Here is a 22,527-nt window from a genome sequence, read left to right on the forward strand (position 1 = left end):
TCTTCCTGCAGACAGATACACCTGCCCTCCCCCAGCCTCTGACGTGAGGCAGACACAGGAGCCCTGCGATCTCAGCGCGAATAAATTACCGGCCCATCATCTTCATGCATAAAACATGGCACAGGAGGCCGGAACTGGGCAGCCCAGCGCAGCAGCTGCCTTCGGGCCAGTCGGGAGTTAAAGGAAGGAAAAAAAAAGGCAAGTTACAAGATAAAAGAAGTCAACGGAAGCTTCAGATATAAAAAAAGAAGAAGAGGGCTCAAAAAAAATTTTTTTTTTGGTACGTCTGGCCTTGACTTCCTGTATCACTGTGAGCACTTTTGTTCTCTAGCCATGAGGAGGTGTTAGACCCTCGCTTTGGGACCATGGTGTTACCATCACGACTGCACTGGATCAGAAACAGGCCATGGAGGGACCGGATCCGGAGACGACAGCTCAACCGTGAGTGTCTGGATGCTGCCCACTCCCCTCTCCTCCCTACTATCCCCCTCCACACCTTCCTCAACACACGCATTTGGGCCCCTCCTGCTAATCAGCTCCAAGCATCCCCCTGCATCTACTCCTTCATGTCCTGTGCCTCCTCTCCCAATGGTCTTTTCTTAATTTTCACCCACTCCTCTCTGTTCCTGTGTCCTTCCAATAGCTCTGTCCTAACGAGAAGTAACTAAACACGCTTTGTTTCAAGTAACAAGCGAGGGCCTCTTTTCTATATTTCTTCACCTTGATAGAAAATGCAAATATTAATACCAATCAAGGGGTTGTGTGGGTCGGAATTTTTGTTTTTTACAGTAGGGGGAAAATGCAGAGACTGAATCAAACAGGTATCAGTGGTGTAATTAGAATGCGTGGAACTCAGGGCTCAGCGAGACACTTTTCCTTTAAGGACCCAATCATATGTTTCTTAAATGATCAAACTGATACTAAGATTTCCCTTGAGTTAGAGGAACTCTAACCAAAAGCAAAATTTAATTTAATTCATTGATTTATTATTTATTAAACTATAGTTGACTTACCGTATTGTGTTAGTTTCAGTGGTACAGCTTCAGATTCTTTTCCATCATAGGTTATTACAAGATATTGAATGTAATTCCCTGTGCTATACAGTAGGTCCTTGTTGTTTATTTTATATATAGTGGTATGTATCTATTAATCCCATACTCCTAATTTATCCCTCTCCTTCCCTTCTCCCCTTTAGTAATCATGAATTTGTTTTCCATATCTCTGAGTCTGTTTCTCTTTTGTAAATAAGTTGATTTGTATTATTTTCTTAGATTGCACATATAAGTGATATCATATAATATTTGTCTTTCTTTGTCTGACTTACTTCACTTAGTATGACAATCTCTTATGTCCGTCCATGGACAATGTTTCATTCTTTTTTTATGGCTGAATAATATTGTGTGTGTACCACATCTTTTCCATTCATATGTTGATGGGCATTTAGGTTGCTTCCATGTCTTAGCTGTTGTAAATAGTGCTGCTATTAACATTGGGGTACATGTGTCTTTTCAAATTAAAGTCTTTGTCTTTCTGATATATGCTCAAGAGTGGAATTGCTGGATCATATGGTAACTCTATTTTAGTTTTTTCAAGAAGTCTCTGTACTGTTTTCTGTAGTGACTGTACCAGTTTACATTCCCACCAATAGTGTGGGAGGGTTCCCTTTTCTCCTCTCCAGCATATATTGTTTGTAGACTTTTTGATGGTGGCCATTCTGACTGGTGTGAGGTAATCAAAAGGGAGAGTTTAGTATCGAAGTAATCTGAGAAAGAGAAAGCATTCTAAGGATGTATGTGTCAAAACCACTATCCATCAGTAAGTAACAAATTGGTATATGTCTGTTGCTGGAAAGTTGTATTTAACTCAGATGTCAGCAAATTCAAATGGTTAGAGGGGCCTGGTTGCTAAGGTAAATGAATGAAAGGGCTATTGTCATGGTGATGGGGAATAGCTCATTCTCTTCTTATCTCTGCCGTGGGAAAAACAACAGTGAAACCACGATGATAAATTTTAAATGCCTCTTGGCCTCAGTCTGAGGAGGCAATAGGGCACGGTGGAGATTGTGGTACATGGGAAAGCACTCATCTAGGAGGGCAACCCCATTCAGGGCCATCAGATTACTTGCATGAGGAATGGGGGGGTCTGACAGGTTGTCAGATTTCCCATTTTTTTTTTTTCAAGAAAAGCAAAAGAAAGTACTATTTTCTAAGTGAAAGCTCTCAAGTATAAACATTGGAAGTTAATTCTGTAAATTTCAAATATAGCCAATAGTGTGCTCTAATGTAAAATGTGACAGCAGTGGGCCACCAAGCCCTGGTTTAAGCAGTGGGTGTTGTTCTCATTAAAGGTCCATCACATAGTGTATTTAAGCCTAGTTATATGTTGGCGATCCTTTCTTATGTGTTAAAAGCCCCAGGAAAAGACAGTTAAATTATGATGAATGAGTGGTTTAGGAACACAAATAAAGACTGTCTACTAGCTTAGGAGGGCAAGCTAGGCTGGTTGGATTCCAGATGGCACCTGGATACAAGGAATTGCACCTGCAAAATCTTTTCTTTAATGTAATTGAAGAAGCTAATTTTTTCAGAGTCTTCACCTTATTCATGTGCTTCTTTCAGCTGCACCTACCTTGATTTTATTTATTTATTTAAATTTATTCCTTAATTAGGGGGAACACTTTACAGTGTTGTGTTGGTTTCTGCCATACAACAACGCAATTCGGCCATAATTATACATTTATCACCTCCCTCCTGAGCCTCCCTCCCTCTCGCCATATCACCCTTGCAGGTCATCACAGAGCACGAAACTGGACTCTCTATGTTATATAGCAACTTCTCACCAGCTATCTACTTTACACACGGTAGTGGATATAAGTTGATGCTACTTTCTCTATTCGTCCCACTCTCTCCTTCCCCCACTATATCTGCATCTCCTTGATTTTAAATTCCAGTTTTTGTGGTCCCTTAGATTAGGACATCTTTGCTGTGGGATGTGCCACCGAAAAAGGATGGAGTGTGATCTGCATTGTTACATACTGACCCAGGGGTCAGCCTTCCCTCTAAAAACAAAAACTTGGGAGAACGGCTTTCTTCGTTGTACCAATTTCACTTAAATTATGAAACTAACATCTGGGTACTGTGATACGATGTCTGCATGGATTTAATATGAAACAGTGATGTGTTAATAAATGTTTAATCCAAGCTTGACATTCAGTAGGCTAGTTCTGACTTCTTTGGCCTATGTGTCTGAGGAAGGAGGGATTCTGACCTGCTGTATTAGGGTCAGAGTGAGTTAGAAATAGCAGCAGGATCCAGCTCATGGAACCCTTGAGCATGTTTGAAGGCAGAGAATTAGAGGCCATGGAAAGGGAGAAAGAGTGGAGACAGTGAAGAAGGAAGGAACAATGGAGAAGTCTTCACTGCAAACACTAGCCTGCAAGGCTCATCCTAAACGTTGTTTTTCAGATGCTAGGATCTGTGTTGGATAACTTTTCAGTCCTCTTTCTCTGAGGTCTTTCTCACAAGTTACCATTCCCTCTAACTTGGTGACCCTAGGAGACCCTAGCATTGTTGCCCCTTGGGATTATTCTGTCATTGAGGGGAAAAAAACAGAAAATAACTCTTTTTTTCCTTAAATACAACAAGCGACCTTGAATGGCAATATGAGATACACATGGTACAACTCACCCCTTTCATGCCCGTGCACATTGCTAATCAACCGCAACTTTCTCTATGTCTTTTTTTTTCCCCAAGGAGGCAATGCCCAGTCTTAGAATCTTTTCCAATATAATGCTGCTATTTGTAATCAGTTTGACTTGCCACAACAGTTGAAATGTGAATTTGTTTTTTCTATTGCTTCACAACAAATTATCGCAAGCTTATTGTCTGAAAACAACATACATTTATTATCTCACAGTTTCCATGGGTCAGGAGATTGGTTATGAATTAGTTGGGTCTTTTGCTCAGGGTCTCCCAATGCTGCAGTCAGGGTGTTAGCCAAGATCACAGTCTCTTCTGAGACTCAAGGTCTTCCTCTGAGTTCAGTGGTTGTTTGCAGAATTCAGTTCCCTGTGGCTTTAGGACTGAGGGATGAACAAAGGTCATCTACTCTTCCCTAAAGGCTACCCATTATTCCCTGCCACAGGGCCCTCTCCACAACTTGGCAGTTCTGTTTCCATAAGGCCAACTAGAGAGTGTCTGTTGCTGCCTGTAATCTTGCCTTCAGAGGGATTGCCTGATTAGGCCAGGCCCACCCAGGGCAACTTCCCTTTTGTTTAGTTCAAAATCAACTGATCTGGGACCTTAATTACATGTGTAAATTTTAAAATCTTTGCCATATACCAAAACCTAATTATGGAAGTAAAACCTCATCATATTCACAAGCCTTGCCCACACTCTACATAAGGAAATTATATACAGCATGTACACCAGGGGCAGGAATCATAGGGCCATATTAGAATTCTGCTTACTACAAAACCATTTGTCACCCTTGCAATAGAACTTTGAGTTTGAGCTTCTGGAAAGCTTTGTTTTTCTTTTTTACTTTTTAATGTGAAAAATTTTCAGATGTTCAGGAAAGTAGAGAAAATAATATAATGAATCTCATATACCCATCATATAATTTAACAGTCATTAACATTTTGCCACATTTGCTTCATCTGTTTTCCTGCTGAAATAGTTTAAAATAAATTACAGGCATTGTGACATCTCAACTCTAAATATTTCAGTAAGAGCATCTCTAAAAACTAAGGGCCTTTTTCTACATAACTTCCCTGGTAGCTCAGATGGTAAAGCATCTGCCTACAATGCGGGAGACCTGGGTTCAATCCCTGGGTTGGGAAGATCCTCTGGAGAAGGAAATGGCAACCCACTCCAGTACTCTCGCTTGGAAAATCCCATGGACGGAGGAGCGTGGTACCTTACATACAGTCCATGGGGTCGCAAAGAGTCGGACACGACTGAGTGACTTCACTTTCACTTTTCTATGTAACTGCCTAATAAAATGAATGATGATTCCCTAATATGATTTAATACATAGTTAGTATTCACATCTCCCAGGTAGAATACAATTCTTAATGTGCTCCCCTAAAGCCTGTAACCCTTAGCAAAACTTCTGGCACCTAGCATACTTGAAAATGTTTGAATTCAATCAAACATATATTCATATTAAAGCAGTGACCCCCAAAGACAAATTTTCCCCTAGTCCCTCTCACTTCTTCTTTTCACTTCCAGAGTCTATAATGAGATATTTACATGATTTACAGTCTATGGTTGTGCGGGGTGGAAAATAATGAAACCAGTGTATGAGCTGTAATGTCCTTCTTAGGGATATTTGAATTTTAAAAGAAGCCATCAATTAAATCAATTGTCTAAAGAAAATAATGAAAAGATACCAGCAGAGAAAGACCCAAATATGTGATGGTGGGCAGTTATCTTGAGGAGGTGCTTGTCTGACATCTTGAAAACCTTATCGAGCTGCTTACCTGAGCCCTCCCCAGGTACAAAGGGGTCTAGACAGAGCAAAGCGGGCACCCGGCTTTCTGAATGATGACAGTGTCAGCGCAGGGTCTGGCCATGAGGGGTGGGCACAGATAAGAGTGACCCTGACTTTCCTTGAGTCTGCTCAAGTTGAGGGATGGTGAAAGGAGAGAGAACCTGGAAAGTGTATAAACATTGATAACAGGGAGATCACATCCCACTTCTGCCTCTTAGCTATTGGCCTGTGGGCAAGTCCCTCCCTCCACTTTACTGAATATCCATTTCCTTAAGCGCAAAATGGTTGTTATAATGACACCAACCTTGCAGTGTTATTGGGGAAATTAAAAGACATAAAATATGTCAAGTGCCTAGCACAGTGCTTGACACATGGCAGCGGTAGCTCTTGGGGGGCAGAGAGAGTGGTAGTGGTGACATTTGGGACAGGGTGAAGGGGCTGCCATGGCCACCACCACACTCTGGTCTGGAGGGAGATGCCATGCTGGAGAAGGCAGTCCCCCTCTTCCTCAGCTCCTAACATCATCCCACTTCACCCCCTTATCTGGCCAGCTTGCACCATATGAGGCAGGAGGCAACTCAGTCCTGCCAGGGGAAAACCACTCTGGCTCCTGGGGGTGCAACTAACTCCTGATCTGGGAAGCCAGGGTGTTTTCCACCCACGGTGCATCCCCAGGCAGTTTGTAGTACGAGTAAACGCATCCAGGTGGCACAAGCCAAGGGGAACTTACTGCTTTGCCCCGCGTCTGGGGAGAGCTTCGATGGAGGAAATTACAGGCGACACCCTCTGCGGGCCCAGGGGAAAGAATGGAGACGAGGTCTCTTGTCCCTCAAAGGACAACAGTGACACAGCTGATAGATGTTTGGAAGTCAGGAATGTTGCTGTCCCCAAGATACCACTGGTCACTTCCTTCCCAGTGTGAATGTGATGTGGCTGTCTGGTTGTCTGGTTTGGCTCTTTTCCTGACTCGGTGTGGTGGTTTTCTTGATCGCGATGGGGCATGAAGGGGACCAGTAGGCAACAGTGTGAGTTCCACAGACCTGTCTCTGGACAGTGGTTGGGAGTGCAGGTGTGAGTTTGAAGGAGGGCTTTCTGGATTGGTGGCTTTCCTACACTCGGAGGTAGGAAGAACCCAGGCGGTTATTCTTTATGCAGTGTGGCTTTGGAAGGCAGTCTGGTTCATAGGAAGGTCTTGGAGACTTTTCATCTGTGTCACCAGATGAAACAGAGGCCACAGTTGGTGCTGGGCAGGCCCCAGAGGGGCCAGTGGATGGAGCAGTATGCAGGGCACCTTTGCCAGCCACCTGCCTCCACGCAGGGCCGCCCACTTGGCAGATAACTAGTGCTTGCCAAAGACACAGCGTCGGCTTACAGAGCAGTCTGGCTGACTATCGGCTTTCCTGGCTCACCTGTTATCTGGGGAGGGTCGGCAGACATGCTGTCAGGCTGCAACGACTCTCTCATTTCTCCCCAGGGCTCCTCACCCTCAGGATTTTTCACTATCTTGGGGGAGCCATATGGCTGCAGATTGAGCTTTTCAGCCTGGGTACAGACACCCAAACATCCTAGACCAGAGAAGAAGCCATATTGTTGCCTTTCCTGATTTGCTTGCCCTTGTTCTGACGCCATTAGGCTTGCACCCAAATGTCAAATTCATTGTGGTGCTGTTGCTGATTCAAGGTGGTCTTCTTGGTTCTTTTTTTTTTAAATTTAAATATAGTTGATTTACAAAATTGGGTTAGTTTCTGGTGTCCAGCAGAGTGATTCAGTTACACATGTATGTGTGTGTGTATATATATATGTGTATGGATGTGAGAGTTGGACTATAAAGAAAGCTGAGTGCTGAAGAATTGGTGCTTTTGAACTGTGGTATTGGAGAAGACTCTTGAGAGTCCCTTGGACTGAAAGGAGATCCAACCAGTCAATCCTGAAGGAAATCAGTCCTGAATATTCATTGAAAGGACTGATGCTGAAGCTGAAACTCCAATAGTTTGGCCACCTGATGCAAAGAACTGACTCCTTGGAAAAGACCCTGTTGCTGGGAAAGATTGAAGGCAGGAGGAGAAGGGGACGACAGAGGATGAGATGGTTGGATGGCATCACCAACTTGATGGATATGAGTTTGAGCAAGCTCCAAGAGTTGGTGCTAGACAGGGAGGCCTGGTGTCCTTGACCCCCTGCAGTCCATGGGGTCACAAAGAGTTGGACATGACTGAGCGACTGAACTGAACATATATATATATATCATATTCTTTTCCATTATAGCTTATTATGAGATATTGAATATAGTTCTCTGTGTTATACAGTAGGAACTTGTTTATTTTATACATAGTTTGTATCTGCTGGTCTCAAACTCCTAGTTTATCCCCCTGTGCACCCCCTGCTTTCCCCTTTAGTAACCATAAGTTTGTTTTCTGCCTGAGTCTGTTTCAGTTTTGTACGTTCATTTGCATCATTTTTTTAGATTCCACATATAGTTATTTCATATAATATTTGTCTTTCTCTATTTGACTTACTTCACTTAGTATGTTAATCTCAAGGTCCATCCATGCTGCTGAAAATCTCATTATTTAGTTCTTTTTTGTGGCTAATATTCCATTGTATATATATATATATATATATATATGTACCACATCTCCTTTATCCATTCGTCTGTCAATATACATTTAGGTTTCTCCCATGTCTTGGCTATTGTAGATAGTGCTGCTATGAACGCTGGGGTGCATGTATCTTTTGGAATTAGAGTTTCCTCTGGATACATGTCCAGGAGTGGGATCACTGAATCATGTGGTAGCTCTGTTTTATGTTTTTAAAGGAACCGTCATACTGTTTTCCATGGTGGCTCTGTCCTGTCTTACACCCCATGGGTTCCTTTCTTGATTTCTGTTTCCTTGAAAGCCATAAGCTTAAAGACTTGGGAGGAGGTGAGCAAGGGGTCACCCCAAGTATAAAAAAAGCAAATAAAGAAGCCTTCAAGAACATTTCTATAATCCACAGATCATATCTTATCCTAGGTTTTGGTCTGTGTGCGTGCTATGTATTCAGTCGCTCAGTCGTGTCTGACTCTTTGCGACCCCATTGACTGTAGTTCCCAGCCAGGCTCCTCTGTCCATGGGATTTCCCAGGCAAGAACACTAGAGTGAGTTGCCATTTCCTCCTCCAGGGGATCTTCCCAACCCAGGGATTGAACCAAAGTCTCCTGCATTGGCAGGCAGATTCTTTACCACTGAGCCACCAGGGAAGCCCAGGTTTCAGTCTAGCCACCTCATAAAGTTGCCCATGAACAGCCTCAGCCCAGACAGCAGGTAGGCCAGCCCCCAGGTCCTGAGTTTCTCCCCACTTCCACATCCTGTTTACCAGCTGTTCTGCCAGTTACTGAGAATTTGACTGTATTTTGCTGTAGGGAGCCTAGTATTCATACGGTGTAAGAATTAGTTACATCACTTCAAACATGACATTACCTATTTTCTCATCATCCAGACGATTAGTTATTTCTGTGGGAGCCTTACCCTCGTCCTCCCTGCCTGAACAATTGAGTCTGGAGTGCCAATGCCAAATGCCCCATCCCAGCTTATACTGTCAAGGAGAAAAAAGGACTGGAAACCTGAGAACAGGAGATACTTTGAATAATTCAAGGGGGTTCTGTTGATTAAGAAAGTGCTCTCTTTGTATGTACATTGACCTGGACAGATATTTTAGCTGTCTGCAGCCAAGGATGGACAAAAGAGAGAGTGTGGAGGAAAAGAGGAAGGAGAGGAAGAAGAAACGAATTTGAATACAACTAACCAAAATTAAAAAAATGAAAACAGCAGTGGGATTAGAGGACTCAGAGCTTGGTGGTGGGTCTTAAAGCCTTTAATCATCAGATTGATTGTTGGTGGACACATCTAAAGAGCCCAAAAGTTAATCACTGGAATAACATCTTGGACTCTCGTTGGAAGCAGAAAATTACCAAAATTACAAACTTTCTCATAGCATTAAGCCAGTGTATTAGGTTGGGGTAGAGGAGGTGGGGGAAGAGTCTTAGGGGATAGAAACCATCTTAGCCTAAAAACAAGCCACTGTGTGAGTACCAGTTTTTCTATATGAAGATCCAAGACATTGTTTAACTGCGTAGGAATATGTTTGTGTGTTTGGGTACACACACAAGACCCCAGTTGTAAAGACATGACGACTGTGCACTAGCTCTAAAAAACAAACGTCTTTAGTTTGTTTTGATCTGATACAAAACTATTATGTCTTTGTTGTATAATAACCACAGAATACAAAAACAGATAAGGGGCTTCCCAGGTGGCTCAGTGGTGAAGAATCTGCCTGCCAATGCAGGAGGCGTGGATTTGATTCCTAATCCAGGAAGATTCCACATGCCTCGGGACACAGCTAATGAAGCCCAAGTACCTAGAGCTTGTGCTCTGCAACAAGAGAAACCACTACAGTGAGAAGCCCACGCGCTGCAACGAAGAGTAGCCCCCACTCACTGCAACGAGAGAAAGCCTGGGTGCAGCACCGAAGACCCAGCACAGCCATAAATAGGTAAATCTTTTAAAAAAAGGAAAAAAAAAAACAACCCACGTAAAAGAGCAGGGGAAAGTCATCTAGAATTCCCAGCTCCCTCATCGTACAGCACAGTGCTCCCATTTCTTTTTCTAAAATATGATCAATATATTATTTGCATGGGCTCCGTTCTGCAACTTGCTTGTTTCATTTAACAACATAACTTGAGTACTTTTCTGACAGTCAGTATCCATAAATAATCTTTAGACTGGATCGATACAGCCAAATTCAAATGGAGGCCTGCAGAGTTTGGGCATTTTGAATATATCTAATCTGATTCACTGAAATATACCTTAAAAATTATTATAATTATAAAAGTGGATTGAATTGGATAGGGACTGAACAGTCCACTTAATTTTCACATAACCTGGTTGTCTCTGACTTTCCAGCCCTGCCGTGCTGCCCTGTCTGTACTCAGATGATAATGTGGAGTGTTTAAAAGGTCGGGGTAATCAGGAGTGGGTTTGTGTATCTACTTTCAGAAAACCATCCCTACACACTATATGAAGGGTAAATCTTTTCATCCCCCACCACAAAGAAGGGTGATTTGAACACAAGTCCAACCATTCCTTATCCCATAGCAGGTTGGTACCTGGTTTGCAAGACACTAGGATGCCCTCATGCTTATGGCTGGGTGGATTAGCATGGATCTTCATCATAGAATGTAACGGAAAGAGGCATCTTCAACCAGAGCCTCCCACAAAAAAGAGTTAGGCAAGATCAAGAAAAACAGAGTCTGGGATATTTGCTAACCATCTAAATTGCTGCTGCCCAGAACTTTGTTCCCTGAGGTTTTTGTATGAATAGAGTCAAATTAATCCAATTCTTCAGTGTTTAAGCAAGTGACAAAAAACCATAAAGGACTTACTTGCTAATATTGTGTTAACGGGAGGATAGCAAATACATGCAAGTGAGCCTGCAAATAATCTCAAGAGATTCTCCCCTATGGACCAAGAGGAAGCTTTACTTCTGTCAGGATGGTTTCAAAGGGAGAGAAAAGATGCTTCTTTGAACTGTCAGAAACTATAAAAACAATTCTGTGGGCCTGAAAACACCCTCTAAGTGGTACAGATGATGAAGGAACGTGTTAGATGTATTTTTAAATGTTTTCCAAGATTTCATAAGCACAATTTTTACGTACAGAAAGGTTGAAAGAATTATAGTGGGACTATCCAAATAACTACCACTTAGATTCTACCAAAGAGTCGGACACAACTGAGAAACTTCACTTTCACTTTCACTAGATTCTACTACTAATATTTTACAATATTTATCTTGTACTTATCCATATATCCATCTCTCTATCAATACATCAATAAATCTTATTTCAGTGCTTTCAGGGAATTTCCTGGCTGTCCAATGGTTAGGTTTCCATGCTTTCACTGGTTTGGACCTGTGTTCAACCTGTGGTTGGGAAACTAAGATCCCACAAGCCCTGTGCCGCTGCTGCCAAGTCGCTTCAGTCGTGTCCGACTCTGTGCGACCCCACAGACAGCAACCCACCAGGCTCCTCCGTCCATGGGATTTTCCAGGCAGGAGTACTGGAGTGGGTTGCCATTGCCTTCTCCGATAAGCCCTGTAGCACAGCCAAAAATTAAAAAAAAAAGATGCTTTCAAACTTAGTTACAGACATCCACACACTTCACTCTAAACACTTCCATATATATATATATATATAAATATATATACATATGTATGTATATATATATATATATGCCATTTAATCTTTGTTAATGGTTCTTTTAAAAAAAATAATCAAGTTTTTTGAGGTTTAATTTACATCCATTTTTTAGTATATAGTCTTGGGCTTCCCATGTGGCACTAGTAGTTAAGAACCCACCTGCTAATGCAGGTTAGATGTAAGAGGTGCCAGTTTGATCCCTGGGTCAGGAAGATCCCCTGCAGGAGGGCACAGCAACCCACTCCAATATTCTTGCCTGGAGAATCCCATGGACAGAGGAGCCTGGTGGGCTGCAGTCCATGAGATAGCACAGAGTTTGACATGACTGGAGCAACTTAGCACGCACACACGTGTGAGTCTTGGTAAACATCTATAGTTGTGTAACTACCACAACAACCGAGATATGAAAAGTTCCACCACCTCAAACATTCCCTCATGCTCCTTTGTAGTCAACCCAAGCCTTCATCAACCAGTGGTCTGCTTTCTGTTCTTATAGTTTTATCTTTTTCAGAATGTTTTCTACATGGAATCTATTAGCTGTAGCCTTCTGAGTCTGGCTTCTTTCATTTAGCATAATACATTCAAGATTCATCCGTTTTGTTACATGCACATTTGTGCATCTTCACTGCAGAGTAGGACCTATTATTGGATGTATTTTTATAAGGTATGATCATGTGCAGGTGATAAAATCTCTGATCACCAAAAAGCCTGGGCAAACAGTGATTACCATAGTGGACAACCCCTGAGGTCTCCATGGTCCTTCTGGCTCTGTTCCCATCTTTGGAAGCACTAGGCAAGGTAGGGACAAGGAGCCTCTCTGGAGTCCTGATGTGCTTTGTCTGTGCCCTGGGAGCATTAGTGGGAACTACTCAGGGATACATTATTTACCTTTTAATTATCAGCAACAAATGATTCTGGTTCAGAAGGTATCAACCCTACCTTTTTTCCTGTGACACTGTATGTGATTGCAGAACCTGTACACATGTCAGCGGTTGTTTTTCCTAATGTGAGACCTAAATCCAGGCTGACATAGAGGAGCAGAGGCAAGGGGAGGTGAGAGAACCAGAACGGGAGAGAGGGAAGCCCGTTCTCTGTGGAGGCCCTACTGGTCTTGACAAGCTTGGACACAGTCGGAGAGGAGCCAGGAGTCCTGCTGGGGCTGAAGAGCTCTGACTGGCCCATTCTTTCTCCCTCCATTTTCTTTCCCTAATGCGAGTTAAAATTCTGTGTTCCGCATCTAAAATAATAACATCCCACACACAGAAAGAAAAAAGTGAAAGAACCTGTTGATTTCTTCAGGAAATCATGTAGTTTAGCTTTAGGCTTTTAGTCTAGCTTTTAACTGAGCAACCCACACACCGTTATCATTCTCTCAAAGGATAAGACATCAACTTCCTTCTATCTCCCCCGCAGTTAAAATGAAGTTGCCTGGTTTTAAGATGAGCAGCATAATCTTCAGGAAGAGGCTACATTTTTTTTTTCACCCTTACTCCTAATGTGGTCTCCATTTCTGTATCATCTTGAGAAGGTAATGTGGAGGGCCGACGTGAGTGTCCCCGCCAAGGACATGGGATTTGTTTTCAGGTGTCGCCTCTCATCATCTGGGAGACATCAGTCAGACCACTTACCCTCTCCATGCAGTCAATGTTCTTTCTTTTTCGCCTGAGCCAGAAGTTTGCACTTGATTTTTTGTGCACCCCTTCTTACAGTCTTCCGTGGTAACTGCTTCCAGGATTCTCCTGCCTCAGGTTGTGTTAGGAAATGATGGCCCCTCGGTCCCTAGACACAGCCCAAGTCTCATCTTTCCTCTTCCCACGTCAAACCAAACGTCAAACCAAACTCTCTTCTCCCCATCACTCCTCACTTATCAGCACTTCCTGGCACTGTGCCAGGCACTCTGTACGTCATTCTCTCATTTAATCCTCATCCCAACCCTTCGAGGTGGATCCTTGTATCCACTTAGCAGGTAGGGACTTTGAGGCTCAGAGAAGTTAAAGGACTGCTGAGTGGCAGAACAGAGCCAAGATTCAAAGTCATTTCTGTACAAGTCCAAAGCAGTTTTCATGGCAAGAATCTTTATCTCCAGGACTCAACCCCAAATTAGCTCTCAATCTAGTCATTTTTCCAGCTTCCTGCACTGTCTATTCAGAAAAATCCATCTTACCACGCTTCTCCAAATCTCAAAATGTGGGCCCAGTTTTAATACACACAGCTCTGGGAGTCTCCTGAAGGTGGATTGCAGGGCTGCTGATGTCTGACTGCAGTCAGAGAGGTATCTGTTGTCTGCTGGGAACACTATCTTCCCGTGCTGTGCTAAATGTAGAGGTGACTGAGAAATATACAGAGGGGAAACACCGACCAAATGTTAAAATCTATGAAATACCTACCCTGAGTCCCTGGATTCTTTTCTAGGCCCAACAGGGGTGGTAAGAACCACTTAGAAAGAAACCTGAGACCCCAGCCCCCTTGGGCTCAGAGCTAGTGCTTGTCTTGGCCAGACGGTGCCCCCTGTCTTCTCCAGAAGCACGTGAAAGCCGACCCCCCAGCCTCCCCTCCACAACCGGAAGCTCCGCTGCCTCCGGGGCCCCAGTCCTGTTTAGTGACCCCTTGACCCAGGGAACTTGCCTCTTCCCACCTGTTGAGTGAGTTTCCCATCCTGGTGGTGGCTTCTGCCCACTGTGCCTTCCCAGGTGGCTCTTTGAAGCATAGAACAGAGCAGAGCAAGACCTAAAATCGCACCAGGTTGTGGGGACCAGCACCCAAGGGCCCTTTTCCTCTCTAGCAGAAATTCGGTTCAAGGCCGTTCCCACGCTCACAGAAGAGGACCTTTTCTGTACTTAGAAGGGGCTCCGCTCCTAGTCTGCCATTTGTGACGTGGCCATGCAAGCCTCAGTCTGTTCAGTTCAGTCACTCAGTTGTGTCCAACTCTTTGCAACCCCATGGACAGCAGCACGCCAATCTTCCTTGTCCATCAGCAACTCCCAGAGCTTGCTCAGACTCATGTCCACCGAGTCGGTGATGCCGTCCAACCATCTCATCCTCTGTCATCCCCTTCTCCTCCTGCCCTCAATCTTTCCCAGCATCAGGGTCTTTTCCAATAAGTCAGTTCTTCACATCAGGTGGCCAAAGTGTTGGAGTTTCAGCTTCAGCATCAGCCCTTCCAATGAATATTCAGGACTGATTTCCTTTAGGATGAACTGGTTGGAACTCCTTGCAGTCCAAGGAACTCTCAAGAGTCTTCTCCAACACTGCAGTTCAAAAGCATCAATTCTTCGGTGCTCAGCTTTCTTTATAGTCTTTCTTTATATTCTTTATATTTCTTTATATACCTCTGTTTACTCTCTCTAAAATCGTCAGGGTCTTTCACTTAAGGCGGCTGTAATCTATACTATACCAAGGGTCACCAAGTCAAAGAAATTACTGGGGAGGGGACTTCCTGGTTGTCCAATGGCTAAGACTTCGAGATCCCATTCCTGGGGGCCCAAGTTCAAAGTTCAGTCCCTGGTCAGGGGACTTCATTCCATGTCTCAATTAAGAGTTCACATGCCACAACTGAAACATCCCACACGCCACAATGAAGAAATTGCTGGAGAATTCATCTTCTAAATTCATACAAATGATTTCTTTAAAAGTATACATTGATTTTTTTCTTTTTAAAAGTGGACAGTAAAAAGAGAAATTTACAGCGATTCAAAATAGAATAACAAAATTCATGTCTCCAGAAATTCTGAGGCTTCTTATTTTTCAGGAGAAACAAGAAGGATTTATTAGTGTTGTCATTGTTTGCATATTGATCTTCCAAAGTGCTCTAAAAGATCAATCTCTTCAATCTACCCTTCAGTCCTTTATTTTTATCTGCTAAGCAAAGGTCGACTCTAGCTTATCTTTATGTGAATTTCATAAATATGAACCTGTGAGACTTGAAATAATGGAATTCAGCTCTCCATTCAACTTGTGGTGAAATGCACACCCATACAAATATCTAATAAAAGTGCACTAACAGCCAAATACAAGCAATGGAAGCAACTTCCCTCTCTTCCGCACACAATAGCCCTCGGTTAACCATATAGCACTAGGAAATAAAAAGCCTCTTATGTAGCATTTTATACTTTTGTTTACCTTTAATTTTACCTATACATAGCATTCATTTATAAAATTGTCTTTCTGAACACAGTCCTTTCAAAAATGGCTCACCCATGACTCAGAAAAACCAAGTCTTTGTAACTCTTAATCCCAGACAATTTCTTCAGTTTCTTTCATTCATGAATATGCTTAGAATTTGGCTTCAAAATACCTTGAGATAAAGGACAAAGAAAACATCACTTAGAGTCAGAAAGAAGCTCATCAATACATCCCAGTCTTCCCATTCAAGCCCAAGTTTCAGTCTCCCATTGCTCTGATTCTTGACTTCTTGTAAAATCTACTTCTTACTCTTCTTGAATAAAAGTGACTCACTGGAGGGCCTGTGTTGGGGGAGTGATGGCTCCTTAAAGTCCAAAATCCATGTTTCCAAAGCCATGTTGAAATATTCGTATTCATCACATCATAGGGAGTATATCTTTTTAAACCTTGTGTGCGTTTTCTTTAGACAAACGTGTGGTCTTCTTAATTCCAGCAACTAAGTTTTATTTTAATTATATTCTGAAAAGAGTAAAAGGATAATTTCTTTGTCTTCAGAAATTCAGTTTAAATTCCAAAGACCTTTTACATTTCCCTCCTTTTAAGGCACAAGTATTTCTAGGGTGGAAATGAGGGGGATAGAATGAGCTTTCTTTTTGTTTTCTGTAATTTTTAGAGGCCCTATTACTAACCCTGAAAAATCTCATTGTCAGAATACCCAATGTCCTCCCCCAGCTCTGGCCTCCTAGACCACTGTTGTTCAATAGAAAGTTTCTATATAAACCCAGGGTATTATCTCCAAATAGCAGAAAATTTAAACACCATTGCGCTAGTGGTAAAGAACCTGCCTGCCAATGCAGATGTAAGAGAAGTGAGTTTGATCCCTGGGTCAGGAAGATCCCCTGGAGGAGGGCACAGCAATCCACTCCAGTATTCTTGCCTGGCGAATCTCATGGACAGAGGAGCCTCGTGGGCTATGGTCCATGGGGTCGCAAAGAGTCGGACACAATTGAAGCGACTTACCACGCACGCCATTTTTTTGAATTCTTTGTCTAGAAGAACCAAACCACTAAATAAGTAGAAGCTTTTAAATGATCCATTTCCCCTTTGGCTATATCTTCAATCAGATTCTTAGAACTCCCACCACCCATGTGAGCACCAGAACCTGTGGGTGGGGGCAAGGGACATGAGGTAGAGAGGGCCTACCATGCCAGTTCAGTGGAGAGCCAGACACACACTCCACCCTCCCTGTCCACTCCCTTCCTCCCCCGCCTGTCTTCTCTTTCTTTCTTCGTTCTTCTTCCCTCCATTATGATCACATGTCTCATCACTCACCTAATGATATTTAACTCAGAGTCACAGACTTGGTCTCCAAGGATGTTGTAAACCTAAAAAGTATAACAACTTCATTTTTCAAATATGCAGCTAGAAGCTCAGAAAATAGCTTTCCATGTCCTGGAGGGACATTTTCATGGGTCAAGCCACTCCAGGGCACAGTACTGGAGACCTTCAGTCATTCCTCCTCTCTCTGACTGCTCTGAAAATGAGTCTACTGGACAGTGACACTCACATTTCCCAAATTATACTGTACTTGGATTTTCTCTTTTTCCTGTCTTCAGGTGTCTTTGACAATGAGTGAATAGATCTCTAAAACTTATAAATCTTATTTGGGCTGATCAAAGGTACAGTATTTGTGTTATATTAAAAAGAAATCTATTGCCCTTAAATTATGGATGATTAAACAAACTGTGGTACCTCTATACATGGAGATACTACTCAGCAATAGAAAAAAGGACAGATACATACAACCACATGAATTATTCTCAAATGGATTACATGAAAGAAGTCAGACTCCAAAGGCTATACACTGTATGATTCACATGACATCCTGGGAAAAGCAAAATGATAAGGACAGAAAACAAATCTTTGGTTGCCAAGGGCTGGATAGAGAGACTGCAAAGAGGTCTGAGGGAAAACCTTTTTTATGATGGAACTCTTCTAAATCTTGATTGTGATGTGGGTTATACTATATATGCATTTGTCAAAACTTATAGAGCTATACACTAAAAAGGGTGAATTTTATTCCATGTAATTTGTACCTTAAAAAGTATCTGTGCTGTGCTGTGCCTAGTTGCTCAGTCATGTCCGACTCTTTGTGATCCCACGGACTGTAGCCCACCAGGCTCCTCTGGCCAGGGGGATTCTCTAGGCAAGAATACTGGAGTGGGTTGCCATGCCCTCCTCTAGGTAAAAAATATCTAATCTCATTAAATGTATGGGTTTATTTCTGTACAGTCATAGAGCATTTTAAAAAGTCTAATATGTAGGTTCCCTTGCCACCAACTTTCATTATAAATCATTTATTTGATTCAAAGAATTAAGGAATGCAGGGCTGTTTCATATAGTAAGATAGATTTCCGTCTGGTCCCTTACCAACTCATGCTATAGACAAACTCTCCAGCCAACTGCTGGGACCCTTCAGAGTCTTGCCATATTTGCTACAACCTTTCTCCCATAACTTTCCACCTGATCCCTCTTATCAGGCAGGACTGTGTCCCCTCAGCCTCTCTAACACCAGAGCTTATCCCTCCATCCAGGCCTTTTTCCATATAGTTGTCTGTCCAGGAATGCTTTCCTTTTCCCTCTCTTCTTCATCCTCTTCACCTTCCTTCACCATCAGTAAACACCCAGGAAATGAGCAGTACTCTAGGGACAGGGAAACAAAGGATAAACTTGAGAAGAATCTTATCCCCAAAGAGCTTACAGGTCCAGGAAATACGATTTATGCAACGTGGTTAAAATGCTTTGACAGAATGATTTGTGAATTTTATTTTCTTTTAGCTCTTCAGGGTTATCTAACTTTTCGACATTGAATACTTTCATAAGTAACTAATTTTTGGTAATAAGAAGGAAAAACAGAAATTAAGGGCTTAATAAGTGGTTTGGACCAGAGGTTGTGAGACAACTTGACATTAGGATGTCAAAAATTAGAAACTGTCAGTATGAAGAAAGGAACTGGTGGGAGGAGATGTCCTGTGGAAACCCGTTACAAATGGCAGACACATCCATCTTTATCTATGCTGATGCTTTCATTCACTTTAAGAATCAAGCCAGAATATCAGATTGATTCATTGGATAGCACAGGAGAAATTGACTTTTGGAGAAGCATAATTAATTGCAATGATCAGATCTTCAGTCAGTTCAGTTCAGTCGCTCAGTCGTGTCCAACTCTTTGTGACCCCATGGACTGCAGTACACCAGGCTTATAATACATCGCCTCTGTGTTTCGTTTCAAATTCAACTCAATTCTATTTTCATTCTTTAAGTCAGAATGAACTTTTTGCTTCAGAAAAAAAATGTTCCTTCTGTTTTGCACAATTTTTACTAACACAGAAAAAGACATTTACTTTGGAGGTTTATTACTCAAAAAATAACAAGTCAGCATTACCCACAAGCAAATTTCAATACTAGCTTTTTAATAAGATCTACTGTGATACATGGACTTCCCAGGTGCGCTAGTGGTAAAGAAGCCCCTGCCAATGCAGAAGACTCGAGTTTTATCCCTGGGTCGGGAAGATCCCCTGGAGAAGGGCATGGCAACCCACTCCAGTTTTCTTGCCTGGAGAATCCCATGGGCAGAGGAGCCTGGTGGGCTACACATCCAGGCTCAAAAAGAATTGGACACAACTGAAGAGACTTAGCATGAACATACACACTGTGATACGTATTATTGAAGATCGTTTGTGAAATAAAAAAGTGCAAAGGAGATATTAAAAATGCTGTAATCCACCATCTAGATATAACTACCATTAACAGTTTGAAGTATATCTTCCTAGACTTTTGTTTATGTACATATTTGTATAAAATAATTGGGATAATATTATGTATATAAAATTTTGGTAGTCTGCTTCTTTGAATTAATATAGGACCATAAAGATGTTCCCATGATAATAAAAATTCCTCAAAAACTAGATTTTTCACATAGTAGCTATAATATTTCATCATACAAATATATCAAAACCTACTGACATTGCTTTCTAATTGTTCACTAGAATTACTATCTTTGTATAAATATTATCAACACCCGACGATTTTCATAGAAAAGATTTCTTTAAGTGTGATACTAGGGTATATATCAAAGACTGTAAATATTTTTAAGGCTCTTGATGTTGTTGTCATTTAGTTGCTAAGTTGTGTCTGACTCTTTTTTGACTCCATGGACTGTAGCCAGCCAGGTTCCTCTGTCCAAGGAATTTCCCAGGCAAGAATACTAGAGTGGGTTGCCATTCCTACTCCAGGAGATCTTCCTAACCCAGGGATGGAACCCAAGCCTCTTGTGTCTCTTGGCAGGTGGATTCTTTACCACCAAGCCATCTGGGAAGCCCAACGCTCCTGATACATATTGCCAAATTGACCTCCTTGAAAGTGGTAAGAATTTATCCTGAGAGTGTAACAACTTAACAACTTTAATACCTATTAGAGTATTTGTGTTAAAAATAAACACATTGGTCAAAGGTGGTATAGTTTGGGCATCAAAAAGAATAATGTCTCCTATCAGTTGAAATACATTAAATATACAACAATCTTAAGTTCTTAATGAAACACACAAGCATTTACAACCTCTGAAAGTTTCTAGAACACTAATTTATTATCCTAAAAATAAGTTTGAAAGAAGTAAACTACACATTTGTACTTTCTCCTCTGTATGAACTATACTTCAGTAAGTAAATAGATGATGAGGGAATCACAGCTAATGAATGTAGAAGAAATAACAGAATTTATAATATTTTGAAATTCTCATGAAATAATGGATAGAGACAGTGATCATCAGTGACTGTGTAAACTATTAATGGGAAATTTTGGGGGGTAAATTTTATAATGGAGGAGTCCAACTGACATCACAGGAACCCACCAATTGATCTTAACATCACAGCTAGCGATTATTAGTGCCTGGGGCTTTGATGAAAATAGGATGCATACAGCATCACCTACGAGTAGTCTTACTGAAAAAAAAAAACAACCGAATTGGCATCTAATCAAGATCTCATCTAATCTAGATCTTATAAACTACTAGTTTATTAGGCTACAAGGAATAGATGAACAAATTAAACCACACCGTGAGGAAGCAATCAGCCCAAACTAGAATGTCAAAATTATAGGACAATTTTCAACCAATAGTGTTTGTTGGCTAAAATGCTGGGAGTATAATCAATGCTGGGGGCGATGAAGGAAAGTTCTGTGTAGAAGAATACTTGCTTTAAAAAAACTGAGAAAAAGTAACAGAATAAGAAATTCTTATTGTACAGTGGAAATCCAATATTGTCTAATGAATACTATGTACAAGCTTTTTTTGGGGGGGTAGATTATTCTGTATATTACTGAGTTTGCTTCAGCTAGAATTATTAACGTTTTGTTTCTGATTTTCTGGGAACATATATCAGTTTGCTATTTCAGTGTAAAGCATTAATGAGCTAGTTACATTTGAAATAACAAGGCTAATTCAAATACTTTGGGTAGTGACCACCAGGTGGTGCCACTTTATAGTTTTTCTAAATCCAATATAGAACATTCAGAAATGAATAGAAAGAAGCATGGAGAAGGAAATGTCAACCCACTCTAGTATTCTTGCCTGGGAAGTTCCATGTGCAGAGAAGTGTGGCAGCCTACAGTCCGTGGGGTCACAAAGAGTTGGACATGACTTAGTGACTCATCAACAACAACAAAATGGATCTAATACATTATCCACTCATATAATTTTTCTAGAAAAGCATAGCTCCTTGTTAAGCAATTTTGTATAATGATCAACTTTTAACTTATTGGCAAATCTAAATTTCTGTTACGGGTCCTTGTCACTAAACACAATTGTTATTCAAGGATTGTTCAACTCAATTTTTTTAAAAGAACATTTATATTTCTCTCACATTTGCAATTTTCTCAGGATTTATGTATATTTTACAGCTTTGCTTCCTATTTTACAGCAATGGAATTACATTTCTTTCTTTCCTGTTAGATTTTGAGCTCATTGAGGACAAATACGATTTTATTTCTCTTTGTAATTTTGTGCTTGGCAACTTTTGGTTCCTGGTAGGTGCTCAGCATATGTCCACAGAGAGAAATGACAGAGTCAGGAAGAGAATGAAATGCATTCTTGAGTTTACATGTTGTAAATCTGAGTTCTACCCATCATTATTGTCTTTGTTACCAATATGGGTTATTCTTTCCACTTCTACAAGTAATAGCTTTTCTGGCTAAATCAATTATAATTGCCCTCTACCACATAGTGGTCTGCAGAGAAAAAGCAATAACTAAACACCACCACACGCTTGTGTCTGCACCTTGATTTTTTTTCAGTACCAATAATTCTGTATGCATTCATTGTATTTTTTTAAGGGCAAAAAGAAAGGAGAGGGAGAGAGTTGGCATGTATTACAAAATGACAGAAGGGATAGGAAGTACCCAGTAGGGTGAAACCAGCTATTAAATAAATACCCTCCAGTAATGGAGTCAGTAATGAAGGGAAGGGGAAGGGAATGACTAGGCATGCTTTTCCATCTTCTCTCCATCCCTCTCTCACCATAAATTAAAAAATTTTGGTTTCTAGTAGTAAACATGGTTTTATGTTCATTGGACTCCTATTTTGTGGCTACTTTGACAAGTTTCTGGCACCCATATAAAAGTTC

The 22,527-nt window shown here is 41.5% G+C and overlaps 1 protein-coding gene across 6 annotated transcripts in view; it reads left to right on the forward strand.

Annotated features, from left to right (window-relative positions):
• Nucleotides 1-288: 288 nt before the first annotated feature.
• RIPOR2 (RHO family interacting cell polarization regulator 2) overlaps nt 289-22,527 on the forward strand; it is a 200,703-nt gene continuing 178,464 nt past the window's right edge. For 5 of the 6 annotated variants that reach the window (XR_014062770.1, XM_081522154.1, XM_081522157.1 and 2 more), the window contains exon 1: nt 289-441. Coding sequence is in view for 2 of the 6 variants with exons in the window: in XM_081522161.1 (XP_081378287.1) it covers nt 366-441 (76 nt within the window). In the remaining 4 variants the exon portion in view is untranslated. The remainder of the gene's footprint in view (nt 442-22,527) is intronic. The other variant, XM_081522164.1, reaches the window with a different exon arrangement.

The sequence above is a fragment of the Giraffa tippelskirchi genome, chromosome 8 (assembly GCF_054371585.1).
Source record: "Giraffa tippelskirchi isolate mGirTip1 chromosome 8, T2T-mGirTip1v1.2.pri, whole genome shotgun sequence".
Taxonomy (NCBI): Eukaryota; Metazoa; Chordata; class Mammalia; order Artiodactyla; family Giraffidae; genus Giraffa; species Giraffa tippelskirchi.